The following is a 15371-nucleotide window of genomic DNA, read 5'->3' as shown; positions in this document are numbered from 1 at the left end:
AGTAATAGAGCAATACCCTCATCTCGGTTCATGCTTTTCAACGTTTGGGGTTCTCCCTGTTGTCTAACAAACTCCAGATGCCTTTTCTCTGCCATGAGCAGAGATAGAGGGAGAAAGCCTAACATCATACTGAGACACTTATTTATTTATTTTTTTACTATGTTATTTACTGACACTGCCGCTTCGTAAACATATTAGACCGGTTCTGAGCATGCAGACAGACTGGAGAGCTGGCAAATGGTGAGAAATTTGTGAAAAACTAAATAAATACATAAATAAAAATATTTTTTAAGTAAAATCATGAATATCGCTTTTTAAAGAATGTTATATATTTAAAAAAATATATATTTATTATTACTTGCGAATCTCAAATGGCACAGGGTAGGAAAGAGATCAGCTCCTTGCCCATCAAACGAGCATTAACATGCAACGGATTTTTGGATATTTCCTAAATGATGTGCCGCAAGCTTTGTCCCAGCAGGTGCAGGAGCTACTACAGCTGCCACAAGGAGGTGATGCCCCATTGTTTCCTTTACTGTGAGTGACGGCTGCCCACAGAGGTTGGCAGGAGAACAGGAGCACCCTGCTGACCCTTTCTTCTCTGAGCCAGGGCCTATTCAAGTAGGCCGAAGGGAACGTTCTCACATAAGCAGTGTGTGTGAAGGTGACGAACCTGAGGGCCTTGGGAGAGATAAGTCCGCATCATAGGCAAGAACTGCTAAGAGATCAGAGCACAGCCGGGTTTAGCTGGAGGGTCTTATACAAACCGGCATTCCCTAAGAGGACAGGAGACCTAAAGGAGTGGGTAATACACAGGGCTATAACTTCAAACTAGCACACTGCATACATTTGTTTAGGGGACAGAAGTAGGCTATCACGTCTGTTTTCCTAGCCTCCTCCCAATGATACACAGTGTGGTTTCTGCAGTGCTGTGCACAGAGTAGCAAACATAGAGGCGTTATTCTCCCTATTATAGGCTAATGATTTTGAGGCTGTAATTCTGCCTAGTGTTCCTTTAATGTCCTGATGTTGTTTCAGAATATGGCATGTATTGCTGAAGCACTGTGCTGTGTAGAAAACAGAGGACTTGGGGTGTGTGTGATGTTTTTCCTTTCATGAACAAGTCATTAACAGGATGTATGGATGTTAGGTGAAATGGATAGGACTGAATGGGGTCATGTTAATTTGTGAAATGTGGATTAGTATCTATGCTCGCTTAATACATTAAAAGCAATGTCAAACTCTCTCTCTCTTTTTCCTTATTTACCTTTACATTTCTCTTTCTCTGTCTCTCTCTCTCTGTCTGTCTCTCTCTCTCTCTTTCTCTCTCTCTGTCTCTCTCTCTCTCTCTCTCTCTCTCTCTCTCTCTCTCTTTATTCCTCCATCATTCTTTTTCCTCTCTTCCTTCCCTGTCTTTCTTTCTTTCTGCCAGATGATGATGTTTTGTCTGTTCTCTCTCCTTTCTTCCCCCGCCCCCCTCTTTAAGATTGTGAGCTTGTCATAGTGGCGTGTATTTATGGTTCTGTTAGGGCTCAGTTTTTCCTGGTTCTCTGAAAGGATTTCCAGACCTCCTGCTGTCTCTAACACTGATTTAGGGTTTGTACTGATGGCTGATATCAGGAACAGTTCTAAAGACGACAGTTTTCATGCTCTGTTCAAGTTCTCAACGGGGGAGCAATGAATAGATTTAACTCTCGCTGAGTCATAACTCTCACACCTATTACAATTCTCAGGACTCTGCTATAGAACATAGCAGTACATCTGTCTATAACCTTTTTTTCTGGTTCTATCTCTGCATTAGAATGCCTGTTATTTACTCTCCACTCTCTGGATCCGAACCTTCTGTCTGTGTTCAGTACCCCACTTCTTCACTCTGTCTCCAGTCCAGCAAGTACATTCTAGAACTGTATGTCCATTCTGTCTCAGTCTACAATTTTTGGTTCTGTCTAGAACTTTCTTAATATACTTGAACCTTTTGTCTCTGTATAGATCAAATCACCACTTTGTCTCATTATAGGACTAGAGTCACAACTCTCTGTACAGAACTCTGGATTAGAACTTCTCCCTGTCTCTCAGTTTTGGAAAATTAATTACTGTGATGTGCCTTTTTCTAGAATCTTTTGTCTTTTTGTATGTGTAAGAACCTACTGACTCTACAAGCACTTTAGATCCAGCCATTCCGTGTCTCTTAAAAAACCTCTCATTTTAACTAGGGAATATATACATATATATATATATATATATATATATATATATATATATATATATATATTAGTGCTGGGCATTTTACCATGATTACAATTAATGAAGGATTATTTTGTTTTTGTATTTTTGACCCTCAGAGTTCAGTGACGAGGCTTGTACTGTAAATATGCTCCAGTGTTAAAGCTGGGATGTTTATTGTAATGTTGCTGGGAGCTTGTTCCTCTCTTGTTTTCTGAGCACTGTTTATATTTGGTGTGTGATTGTGCTCAGTTGCTGAAACTGTTTTTTCTCAGCATTTACATTTGACTTCTTTTTGTTCAGTGTCGTCTTAATTATAGTCAAAACACAGCACGTCCAAACCACAGACTCTGTGTTTTTCCTTGGTACAAGCTGCTTAAGTCATTTGTTCAGCCTCTGCGTTTCGTTTGCTTCCATGTGGCAGATAGAGGCAGAACCACATGACTACAGCTTGGTAGCGTGGTTTTAAAGGGACAGTACATGAACACACAGTGGGAACATAACAGAAAAAAAAAATCTATATAGTTGATACAGACAAGGTTATATTGATTAGAAGTACTGACTGTTGATTTTCAATTAATTTTCAATTAATTGCCCAGCCCTAATATATATATATATATATATATATATATATATATATATATGTGTGTGTGTGTGTGTGTGTGGGCTGGACCCCATGGCTTGATTGACAGCAAAGTAATGGCCCAGTTTTTCAAGATGGCACAGCTTTTTAGTAGGTATTGTACTGTTAATGGTTGATTCTATTCTTAAACCAGTTACCGCTTGAAGCTTGTACTTCAAGTACTTGTTCTTGTGATATGCCTGTGAGAAACATTTTAACTGACTAAGAGAATTTTTGCCGTATTCATGCCGCTTCTGAACTTCAGACTAAGATTACTTGCTCAGACTGCGTTCCATCTGTCCATACCCATACAAAGTGTAATACACAAGTCTTACACTGCTGACTCCTGTACCTAGATAATTAAGATGTGTCTAACAGAAAGATGTTTGGGAAGCAGTCATGAGTACACAATCTCACACTGAACATGTTGCACTGCATTTGGGTGAATAAACCAAGGTTTTGTAACTCATGTAGCTAGTGAACTTTATAGGGCCTAGGTGGATTAGGGCAGCAGCCAGAGTTTGATAAGGACAGGCTAGCGGACAGTTAACCTACTAAACAGGCTTTTAAACGCAACAAACAAACATTGTAATTATAAACGGTCATATTACAACAACAGGGGAAGATTCCAGGTTTGAAATAATTAACAAAATGTGGGAGAGAATGAGATAAGAGCTATTTTTTTTTAATTTATGGTCAAGATAAGGGGAAATGTGGCAGAATTACAATGGAAGTAGTTAAACCAATTTCAAATTTTACCACTGGCTCATATTACACTGCTCTCCCATATGCATTAAATGGTGTAAGTTGACATAGGAACATAGGAGTGCACTATAAACAAGCCAAGAGTATTGAGCTTGACATGCTGTAAGAAAATCAACACATTGCTTAAATAAACAGAGGAAGAAAATATATGAAACCTGGTTTGAATTAGGGGTGATCCCGTTTAGGGTTTTGGACATTGGCCCTCTATTCTTTGCTCTGTTTGTGCTGTGTAAGCTGTGACTGGTTGCACTTTTACACACCACCCAGTTTGAATTTCTGAATTTGCAATATAGGTTAGCTTAGAATTCACTAAAGTAAGATGACATAATACAATTAGAGAGTATTACCACCCAAGTTGCACAAACGTGGAAACTGTTTGTCAGCAACATACTTAAAAACAGACCACTTGTAAGTATACATTGAGAATATTTCAGTTCATGTAACTGTGACAGTTCCAACTATACTATATATTACATTTTACATGTTGGAGTTAGTGCCAAGTGTGAATTTGGGATGCACTCTAGGATGTAGGAACCCTTCGATGAGTAGCATTTGCTGATATCAGTCAGTGAAAATGCTGTAAATAGTGTATATTGAAATCATAAAAATGTGCTTAAAATAATACTGTTATTGAAACATTTTATACTGCAATGTATATTGATATTGAATTATTGTTCAGCTCTAGTTATGTCTCACTATTGTCAAACATAAGAAAGTTACACAGAAGTTACACAGTGAAAGTGTAATTCTGAAAAGGTGGTGCTAAAAATTAAAAGCATCAGATGTCATTTTATAAATTTTGCTTTGCCAAATATATTGTGAATAGAACAGAATAATGAAGGTACTTCTGCCTAATATAATGTTTTGATTAAGCCTACAGAAATACTGGGCAGGCTCTTTAAATAACCCATCAGCTTTTCGTTTTATGTTCACTCTCTAGGCCTAGGGAGAAGGAGAGAGAGAGTTTAAAACTGAACGAGGTACTCTGAGCTGGAGTTATTCCTGATATACTCAGAGAGGGAATATATATAAACTCATTGCAGCTTTGCTCTTTTTGTGGCAACTTTTATTTGCCTTTCTTTCCCATGAGAATGCGTCATATTCTTTTCTGTTTGTTTTCTTTTGTGTTTTTTTTTTCTTTGAGCAGAACTCTGTTTGGTGTGTTCAAGTGAGCATTCTTGATTTTTTTGTTAAACATACTCTCAAACACACTTACCTACAATATGCTTGGTCCATGTAACATTTGGCCCTTCAAAATTTGTTTTGAAATGGAAAATGGAAATAGATTATACAGTTTGTGTAGTCATCCATGGTGTTTTCCTGGTTAAAACAGACAGCAGGTCTGTGAACATTGAATGCTTTAAAAAAAAATAAAATAAAAAAAGTCAGTCTCCCGCACAACAGCCCCGGAATACAGACGGATGGAGCATTTTCCTGTTTTAATCTCTCTTTTTGTCTTTTCTGTTTTTAAATAAGAAATTGTATAATGGTTCCTTTCCCATTTTCGTATTCATTCATTCATTATCTGTAACCGCTTATCCAGTTCAGGGTCACGGTGGGTCCTGGGCCTACCTGGAATCATTGGGTGCAAGGCGGGAATACACCCTGGAGGGGGCGCCAGTCCATCACAGGGCAATACACACACATTCACTCCCACACTCACACCTACGGACAATTTTGAGTCTCCAATCCACCTACCATCGTGTGTTTTTGGACTGTGGGAGGAAACCGGAGCACCCAGAGGAAACCCACACGGAGACAGAGAGAACACACCAACTCCTCACAGACAGTCACCTGGAGTGGGAATCAAACCCACAACCTCCAGGCCCCTGGAGCTGTGTGACTGCGACACTACCTGCTGTGCCACCGTGCCGCCCCATTTTTATATTCTGAATTGAATATCAGATAACGAATCACGTTCTCTGTTTTTAAAACAATAATCGAATGGCCAGAATGTACAGAGACCCTGCCTGTCCAACATTATCAACTGCAGTTCCACTACTCCATTCACTAAAGCTGGGGGCTTTTTACCTCACTAGCAGCCGACTGGCATTCAGCGTGATAAACCTAGGTTCTAGAAATAATCATTCAACATCTATACCTGTCCTTGGTAATGCTTATGTTGCTGAATGCTATAAAATGTTCCGACATCTAGTGTAGTCTTCCCAGAAGATTAGAGATTGTTCATGCAGCATAGACATCTGATTAATACCCTTCTCACTCTCTCTCTCTCTCTCTCTCTCTCTCTCTCTCTCTCTCTCTCTCTCTCTCTCTCTCTCTCTCTCTGCAGTGTGTGATGATGGAGAGTTTCTCTGTGCCGATGGAGGAGTGTGTGTGTCTGAGAGTTGGTTGTGTGATGGAGAAGCAGATTGTCCTGATTCATCAGATGAAACCCTGGGTCGCTGTGAGTCTCTATAATCACTCATTATCATACATAAGCCCTTGATAAACATCCATATACATATACAGTGTTATGGCCGTGGGGGATCTATGTAGTAACTTAGGGGTGAGTTGGAGTGGCATTTGTATCTAGAATTAATCATCCAACATGTGTCTGAATACAGAGAAATTGTTAAATAAATGTATCAATATATAGTTAAATATATTGTGATTCTGCTGCAGCATATGGAGCAGTCGTAATACAGACAACTAATGTCTTGGAAGAACCAGAGTTTCTGCACTAAGCTTATTTCAAGCATGGGAGGCACTGTATTTGGGACCCAGTCTGTGGAACATACTTCAAAGCAGTTTCATATAAAAAAAAAAATGTTACTTTTTGGTGGTATAAATGATTCATTGCTCCTTAAAAGGCACAATAACCAAAACAGCAGCTTGTGTAGTTCTGTAGGATGAAGACAGGTTTCAAAATGGCTTTTTCTGGTCATATCGAAACACATTGAAATACATTTTTATTGTTTAAAACCATAAATAAATGAGGAAATTCTGAAAAGTATTATAAGAGGTTTTAATTATAGTTCCCATGTTCTCAGCATATAATAAACCCAGTGCTCCAAGGAATGCCCGTGGAATAGGACTGGTCATCAAGTTTTCCCCACTGTGTGATGAAGTACAGTGTTAATATCAGCACATATTTTTTACTTAGACATCTGGTGTATCCACTAAGCTCTTTGCCATGAGAATAGTGGTTAAAAAAGCTCAGATGCGATGTCTGTGGTGTTAAAAAGTCTTTGGCTGCCATCCACCACAGTGACAACACTGTCTTGGCACCGCTTCACGATGTTTTGATGCTTTGCTTTCGTTTCTTTTAGAGGAGACAGGACAACGGTTCCATATTTAGCAGGTAAACATGGGTCAGAGAGCAGCAAGCAAGCTGCCAGTGATGTACACACAGTGGATCTGACAGAAAACCAGCTAAAACCTGAAGGGAAACGACAACAGATCACACACGGAGCGTTAATAAGAGCCATGGTGGCTGTGTCGGCACAGGAATGATGGAGTGTATCCTCCTGAGAAAGCCCTTCGTTCACTTTACTTTAATTCCTGACAGAGGAACGGCATCATTATCCCACCACAGTTCTCAGAGAACACAAGGCTGAACCGTTATAGAAAATTCAGAGTTCAGAATCACAACATTTTGCACAAAGGCATTTTCAATACAAATATGACGATATACAAAAGACAGTATCACTCTGATAATATGTCAGATTGTTATGTGCAGTGGCTTTGTGAATATGGCATAAATGTATTTTTAAAAATTCACTTTATGCATATTTTAGGGTTATTATAAATATAGATTATATCAGTTTTTTGTGCTTTTTTGTGGTAATATTTTTTTGAAGTTCTTATGTTGGTAGTGATTGAACTGAAATTTTTTGACTCTTGGTAGAGCCAGCCTTGTCAGTCTTTAGAGCTTTTAGTCTTTAGGATGTATACTCTTGGGGATTCACTGGTACCTGGTTTTAGGGCTTTTGCTTTTAGTATTTCATACTCATTAGGACTTTTACTGTTGGGAGGTGCAATTGTTTAGACTTACTTTTGGTAGTTTCTATGTTTAGAGCATTTACTCTTGGCAGGCTTTAAATCATTTTAGTCCTAGGTTTTGGGTCTTTTACTCCCGGTAGTGCTGTTCATTAGGACATCACATAGAGCAAATCTTTTTGTAATTTCCTCTTGGTAATACCTACTCGATTGTTCCAGATGGCAGTTATAAATGGTTTTTGATTTAGTGACTTATTTAACTGTTTAAAGAAAAGGGGTCATTTGATTTGTCTCACTATTGTACGTTCATCAAAGTGACACCAAAATAAATCAAATGAATCAATGCAGCTGATTTCTTTTATGGTGGAAAAGTAGAAAGTGGACTTTGTGGAGAGAAACATTTGCATTTGATGGAAAGCAGAATCACAGATTGGTTTAAAAAGAGGGCCTTAATGAGGTTCTTCTTTCAGACGCTCTGAAAGTCCATTAGCAGAAAAGCTAAATTTGATGTAATGAGAAATGAGAGAAATTGCCTGCTTTTTCTGGGCTAGACTGGGTGTTGGGTCCTGAGGCTAGAGTGTATGTATATATATGGAAAAGAAAAGAGAATCTCCATATGCGAGGCATTATTTGGTGTAGATAGTAATTGGTATTTTGCTGCTGAATCCTTCCCATGGTGCCGTGGGGCGTGTTTAACTTAGACTGCGTTGGCTAATGCAGCGTAATGTAACTCATTTGTGTTGAGAAGGTTGAGCTCTGGTGACTTCAGCCATCTGTTTTCCCTGTGTGTGTGTGTGTGTGTGTGTGTGTGTGTGTGTGTGTTTGTGTCTCTGTGTGTGTATGCACATGTGATGTTAATGTGAAAATTTCATCGTCTTGAGGACATTTATATTCTCTCCATGAGAAAATGAATATATACAAAAACAAAAAAGCAACAGCTTTTATTAGAAAAAGTACAAGAAAACAAAGCTGCTTTTTATTCGCTAAAGTTAAGGATAGGTTTCAGTTATTAACGTTAGCAATTAGTAGCATAACACAGTTATTGTAACTAGTGGTTAACATGTATCATTGTAAATTATGTATATAGTTAGCAATACTCATCAGCCTAAAGAATGACATGCCATTCCAGTGTGAACTTTTTACATGGAGGAGTTACACTAATGATTGGATTCAATGTTGTTGGAGTGAGATGGCATTTAGCAGAAGCCAAAAGACTCTTTGATGGTGTTTTTCTGCCAAAGCTGGGAATCGAACCCAAGTCCTGTGGTTGGAAGACAGATGACTTCTCAATCCAGTCTCAATCCAGTGATAGCAAAAATAGTGTCTGCAATCCAATTTCTAAATGTTCCAAGTGAAATGTGGTCTCGTTCATTTCTCAGTAACAAAACTAAAGACCCGCAGAGAACATTTCTTTGTTGGAAATGAAAAAAAAATAATAATAAAAGCTCGCTGAATTCAACAAATCTTCAGCAGTCTCCCTGGAGGAAAGATAAAGTCACTTAAGTGCTTTGTTATGCTGCTGTGATTAGGATAATTATTAGCAGAAGCTTATTTCCCATGAAAAAGGTAGTAACGAGTCACTTTAAGAGTTTAGGGGCATTTTTAGAATATCTAAAATTATTTTGCCTCAGTTTTATATCTGAATTCAAGGCCTTAATGTAATTAAGACTTTGGCTTTACTTTCCCTGTGTAATCTCTAACTCTCACCATTAATCACAGCTATTAATTTTTAAATTGTGGTAACTCTAAAAATATAGTGAGCTCAAGAGAATACATTTACAGAATAATTACAGATTTTTAACTGTTTAACCCACAGGGTTCTTATTGATGTCTTAACCTTTAGGCTGATTAGTCAATACATTATATAAATACAAGAAGCTAATATGTAAATTATATATTTATGAAAGAAAACTATTTAAAAATACATGTTACGTCACTATAAAACACTATTGGACTCTAAGCAATGCATGTGTTGCTCTGCAAGCATTTTTAATGCCATGTCACCTTGTTATTTATAGAACCATCATAGAGTCAGTATTATTTTGGCAGTGAATATTTCTCAGCATTTAGACCTGGTCAATATACAGAGACAGACTAGTCATCTGGCATATAGGGTCCGATTGTCACTGGGCTGGCCCAGTCATTTTGTTAAACATCAACCTCTTTCACATTGGTCCTTCCTGCGTAATGCATTCGCCAAAAAAAATGTCAGCACAAGAGTTTGTTTCCTAACGACTGGCCCTTGAAACATACTGGTTTGCGGCCCATTAGTTGTTTTCTTTACTGACACAGGGCTGGCCCAATCATGAAACAGTTCCTCCCTTTGGCTCTGTGTGCCAGTGTGCAGTGCAATGTTGGATGAACATAACGTTATCTGTTATGATCTTCTGAGATGGAGAGAAAATGCAAAGGAGGTGCAGAAAAACTGAGAAGAAAAGAAACATGCTCTTCAAGCAAACGCTGCCAAATGTGCCATGATTACAGACATGCCACAGCAGGGCCTTCATCAGATCCCGTGGCTGATGACAGTGGCGGTGGTGGCGGCGATGGTGGTTCTGGCAGTGACACTCACTGTGAACAGGAACATGTAATAAGGTCTTTACCACTAGCGGTTATTTATGAGGCATTGTGTACAATGACTGGATGAAAAAAAATAAGCCTAGGTTAGTACACTTTTTAAAACCACCTTTCACCAACAATAACAGTAATTCAGCAGGCGGCATTCTAATTTAATTATCATACTATTATTGTTTGTGGGATGAGTAGTAGGCTAGGCCAAATCTAAGTTACTTTTCAGTTATCTTGTCTGTTAAGTCATATGTTAAGCCACTGCAGCTGTGTGCCTCTTTACACTGAATCCAACAATTCTAGGTGTATTTGTAAAGAAATCACTGACCAACATGGTTTTAAAGAGTTGCACAGTTGGTAAACACATACAAGAGACAGAAAAAGTGTGCGTTATCGAATGTGATTGGACCGGTCGGGCCGATTTTTTTTTGTCCCAGTCCACCCCTGGCGATATGGACAAAAAATGTTATCATAATAATATATTTTATGTTGATCTATATTGATTAATATGACAATATAACATTTTGTACCATTTTTCACAGTTTAAAAAGAAACCCTTCTAAAAAATGTAGATTAAATACACAATTACTTTAATTGTTACTGCTTTTATTAAATGATCATTATTCAAAATATTAAGCTATATATCATGTTACTGTTGACACACACTATCACCCCACCTCCATGTCAGTGTCACTATGACACTATAATGATCTTTCACCCAATTTATACCAGTTTTGTGGTGGTCCAGAAAATGGACTAATAAAGTGTGCAGAGCAACAAATAGACCCATTTTTAATTGTAGAACCTCAAAGTGCTACTCTATGGAGCTGTATGTGACCTCAGGCTCATGTGCACCTGTCAGATTATATGAAAAATTGTGTCAGCAATGGATGAAACATGCCTTTATAGTCATTGCACAGCATTACTGTATAATTCTGAGGCTGCATTTAACACCTCTGTGGCAGTGAACACACACACACACACACACACACACACTATTACCCCATGGTGTGCAGCTTACTCATTGTAAAAGATGTCTGTAGTAAAAAAGTGTATTTTAGGTTAGAAGCAATGTCCAACATTGGACTTGTCAGGGGTTTTCTTACATTTTCTTAAATTGCCTGGTATTAGTAAGTTCAATCATCCAGACTCTAATCCTGAAGATGTTTCTCCACCCAACCAGTGGATATTTTTTCAGTCTAAGCATTTTCCACTTCTTCACGTTAAGAACTTGGCTGAGCTTTTGATGAGATGAAGGTTTAAGTGCTTGCTGAAAGCCACCGCTGGTCAAAAAAGAAAGGTCATTTTCTGTAGAGACTTTTATGGATGCACTCTTTATCTGACAGCCTGGTGAGCTTCAGGCCTTCTCTGACAATTTAAACATTTATTTTATTATAGCCAGATTTTCTTTGTCTGGATTTATTATAGAAGTACTTACTGCTCTTCTGTAATCCCCCCGTAGCCCTTTTTGAACAAAGGAACTCTGGTTATTGAACTAGAACCTTGGTGCTATCCAGAGAACCAGCCCTGTGTTTCCACCAGTTTTGATGGGAGCCAAGTATTGATCGTCAATGGAGGGCGTGGAGGGGTTGCTCTGTTCCAGTGTTGCTGTAGCTCAATTAAGCACCAGCGACAGAGCCACAGATACATGGATAAAATCAGGAGAGAGTCATGGTTTATCCTCTTTTATAGCAGATTCACATCATAGTGATAAATGATACACATGCATAAATTATCCTGAGTTCTGTCTGTTAAAGTCAAAATACTTCAGAGTATGGTTCCAGAGACATCCTGCTGAGCTTGTGAACATTGAGAACAGTGGAGAAAAGTAACCTTTAAAAGAACACTCTGAACACAGCCCCAGGGGAAAAAAAAAAAAAAAAAACACTGAAGAGCATTTTCCTGTTTTCATTGTGATTTTCTTCTTCAGTCTCCCATTTTCATATTCCAATTTCATGTCTGGTTCTATGGTCTTTTTCCCAGCACACCATCGAGGACAATCTGACAGGCTGCAAATGAATTACATCCAGCTCCACTGCATGATAATGCTTTATTTGAGGCTCTGTGCTGTTTCTTGAATTTCTTTAATTTGACACACTCGGACTGAAGAACCAAATATACTTTAGTTCAGAGTTTCTCAAAGTGTGGGGTGTGCCCCACTATTAGGGTATGTAGGTATTGCAGGTGGGGTGCAAAAAATCTTTATTAATACCTTTCTTTTTTGCCAATAAAGCTTACTCAGTAAAAAGCATATACTCACAATGGATTCATTAATAGCCCTTAAATATAATAAAAGAGCATTAAATAGGAGATGAGAAATACTGGAACCAAAATATGCCTATATTCGCAAACATTTATTTTGAAAATGCACCACCGAGATTAAGGCGTTTTGGCAGCGAGACAGACTCAGTTGGTCTTCTTTCAGTCCTCGTTAAGGCACCTGTTCAATTATAGAGCGGCTCCAATCAGCTGCTTCACTGGCCTCTGCTTCACCGTCAGAGTCTGGTTTATAAAGTTAGTTTTTACCAGCTCTGGGCTTGAGGTCAGTAACGAGAGCACAGCAGATAACAATGATGGGTAATTACAGTTATTAAAGTGGCTTGTATATAACAGTTAGTGAAACAGGGGAGGATATGAGAGTTAGTGAACGTCAATATTAGCTGTGTTCAGGATGTGAGAAAGCACTGTAAACATGCAGCAAGTTAAAGTTAGTCTCTGGCTATGTCACAGACTGCATACTGCTGCACTGAATAGTATGAATATATATATATATATATATATGTGTGTGTGTGTGTGTGTGTGTGTGTGTCCAATATCAAACTCACTCCTACGCCCTTGCACCTGCCTTTGCTCATTTTTGCACAGATTGAAAAATGAGAAACTGAAGCAGTTTAATTAGTGGCCAATGTTAATGTTGTATCTAGTGTTATAATGTCAAGCTACTGATTTAGAGACAGAAGTTGATGTTACTTAAATAAATTAGAAAATTGTAAATATGCATGTGTATTTTATGACCGTTTTTTGGTGCAGAAACGGGAGAGGTGGGGCGCGGAACATCCCCTTCGTCTGAGGTGGGGAATGAAAGTTTTGAAAGTTTAGTTAAAGTTGGGGAGAAAGGTTCCTGATTCTGGAACTTATTTGTGTTGGCAGAAATGTGCCAAATGTTTCCAAATTAGTTGTGTGAGCAGGAACATATCTGGATCCATTTTGGTGGAATAGGGTTACCATTGGTTTTAGCCATTTGAGGCAAGGCAAGGCAGAGTGATTTACAGCGTCAATAGAAACTGTAAAAATGCAGTTAAATTAAAAGCAAGAGTAAACTAAAACGTTAGTAATTTAAAACAATATACGGCAATGAAAAAAATACAATATAATACAAAATACAATACAAACAGGAATGTATTAAGTCTTGATGTAAAAGTGTCTAAATTTGGAGCTCTTCTAATGTTCTCAGTCGGCTGGCACCATTTAAAAGTGGCGTAGTAGCTAAATGCTGTTTCTCCATGTTTACCTTGGAGTTAGGCAGGACTAACTAACTAGTTCCTAAAGATCTGAGATCTCTGCTCGGCTTATATCTCTGTAGCAGATCTGATAAATACGCTGGTCCTACATCATTAAGACATTATAGACCAGTAACAACACCTTAACGTCTATTCTGTAACAGACTGGTACCCAGTGTGAGGATTTAAGCATGGAGGTGATGTGTTCTCTTCTTCTGCTCCTAGTGAGAACTTTGGCAGCTGCATTTTGAATCAGCTGAAGCTGTTTAATGGTCTTTTTTGGAAGTCGATTTAGGAGACCATTACAGTAATCATCTTTATTAGAGACACTCTCCCTTTATGCTTCATCCAGTTACAGTGGATCTGAAGCGTATCCAGAATCAATGGGCAGCAAGGCAGGAACACACCATGGACAGGGAACCAGTCCATCACAGTGTATCACACATTCACACACTATAGGCACTTTGCACTTTCCAGTTCACCTACCAATATGTGTTATTTAATTGTGGGAGGAAACTGGAGCATGTAGTTTGGATGCTAGTGCTGGGTCACGGAGTGTGAGCACCCTGACACAATTCCTCTGCCCACAAGTCAGCCCAGGGGACATAATCGAGGCTGCTCAGGGGCTGAGAAGTGGGAGAGGCCATCTGCATTGCTGTGTAGCGAGTTAGAGTCTTAAAGCTCGTATCGTTATCCTGGAAGTTGAAGAACCAACAGCTTTTTGCTTCAGCTCTCTGTTGCAGAGGGCCATGTTTGTATATTGAGATGAACCAGATGTTCCTCACTTTGAAACTCCTGCAACTGCGCTGCGAGCCCCATCTCAGGGATGTCTGTGTGTATGATGAAAGGCAGCTGGAAGTCTGGATTCCTGAGCAGCCACTGTTTGCTCTGGCTGGTCCAACTGTAACCACTGTTGAGTGACTTTTAGCAGCTGGGCCATTCGGGGTTTAGGGGTTTGGGAGCAGCGATAGGTTCAGGCATGGTTTTTTTTTCCTGTTGCTGCAGCTGGGGACAGCCTGGGTTGAGCCAAGACCTCTGCCTTGAGGAGTTTATGTTCCTCCTGCTCCTCCAGGGCCCAAGAAAAGTAGGCCAACTGAGTCTCACCCATCAGAAAGGGAGCCAGATTTTGGGTCCAGTGATTATTATCCCAAGCATGTTGTTTGACGATGTCTCAAACATCTGTAGGTATGCCTGATTTTGTTCACAGAAAGGGCCACTTTACACTGGTTGGGCAATGATGGTTGTGTGGCTGTGCTACTCCTAAAATCTTCTGCATAGACCCTGAGTGGATGGGCCAGTTCATGGGTCAGCTCTTGTTCTTGTAGGAGGCTGTGTATAAGATTTGTCAGGAGAGTGCAGAAAAAAAAATGGGGGAAACCAAGGCAGTTAGGCATAGAGAAAGAAAATAAATTTTTCTGCGTATACACACATTAGGACTCTGTGTAGTTATACTAGGTATGAGATCCTTGCCCTGCATCCGTTCTCCCCATTGTGGCACAAATATATAAAGGGAGAGTCAAAAGTATAATATAATTTCAGAGACGAAAGGGAAAATGACATATGAAAACATGAAAAGTAATGAGTGAGGGGACATCTATTCTAGAATATGTTCGGAACATGTTGAAAGCTGCCTTATTGGATCCAGAGCAAGTTTTTCCCAATAGGAAGGTGGTCATGTAGCATATCTAAGAACACTGGAATGATGAAGATGGAATTGATGAAAGAAGAGGATTGAGGTGATTTTGATGTCTGGG

At 39.0% G+C, this 15371-nt stretch overlaps 1 protein-coding gene across 1 annotated transcript in view; it reads left to right on the top strand.

Moving 5' to 3' along the window:
* Nucleotides 1-5854: 5854 nt before the first annotated feature.
* Nucleotides 5855-15371, top strand: part of LOC136676248 (low-density lipoprotein receptor-related protein 1B-like) — a gene marked incomplete at its 5' end in the record, with an annotated part of 218771 nt that continues 209254 nt past the window's right edge. The window contains one exon of the mRNA XM_066653107.1: nucleotides 5855-6014. Within this exon, the coding sequence (XP_066509204.1) occupies nucleotides 5855-6014 (160 nt within the window). The remainder of the gene's footprint in view (nucleotides 6015-15371) is intronic.

This window comes from Hoplias malabaricus, chromosome X2 (assembly GCF_029633855.1).
Source record: "Hoplias malabaricus isolate fHopMal1 chromosome X2, fHopMal1.hap1, whole genome shotgun sequence".
Lineage (NCBI taxonomy): Eukaryota > Metazoa > Chordata > Actinopteri > Characiformes > Erythrinidae > Hoplias > Hoplias malabaricus.
The sequence above is the reverse complement of the archived record's forward strand: the minus strand, read 5'-3'. Positions and strand labels throughout refer to the sequence as shown.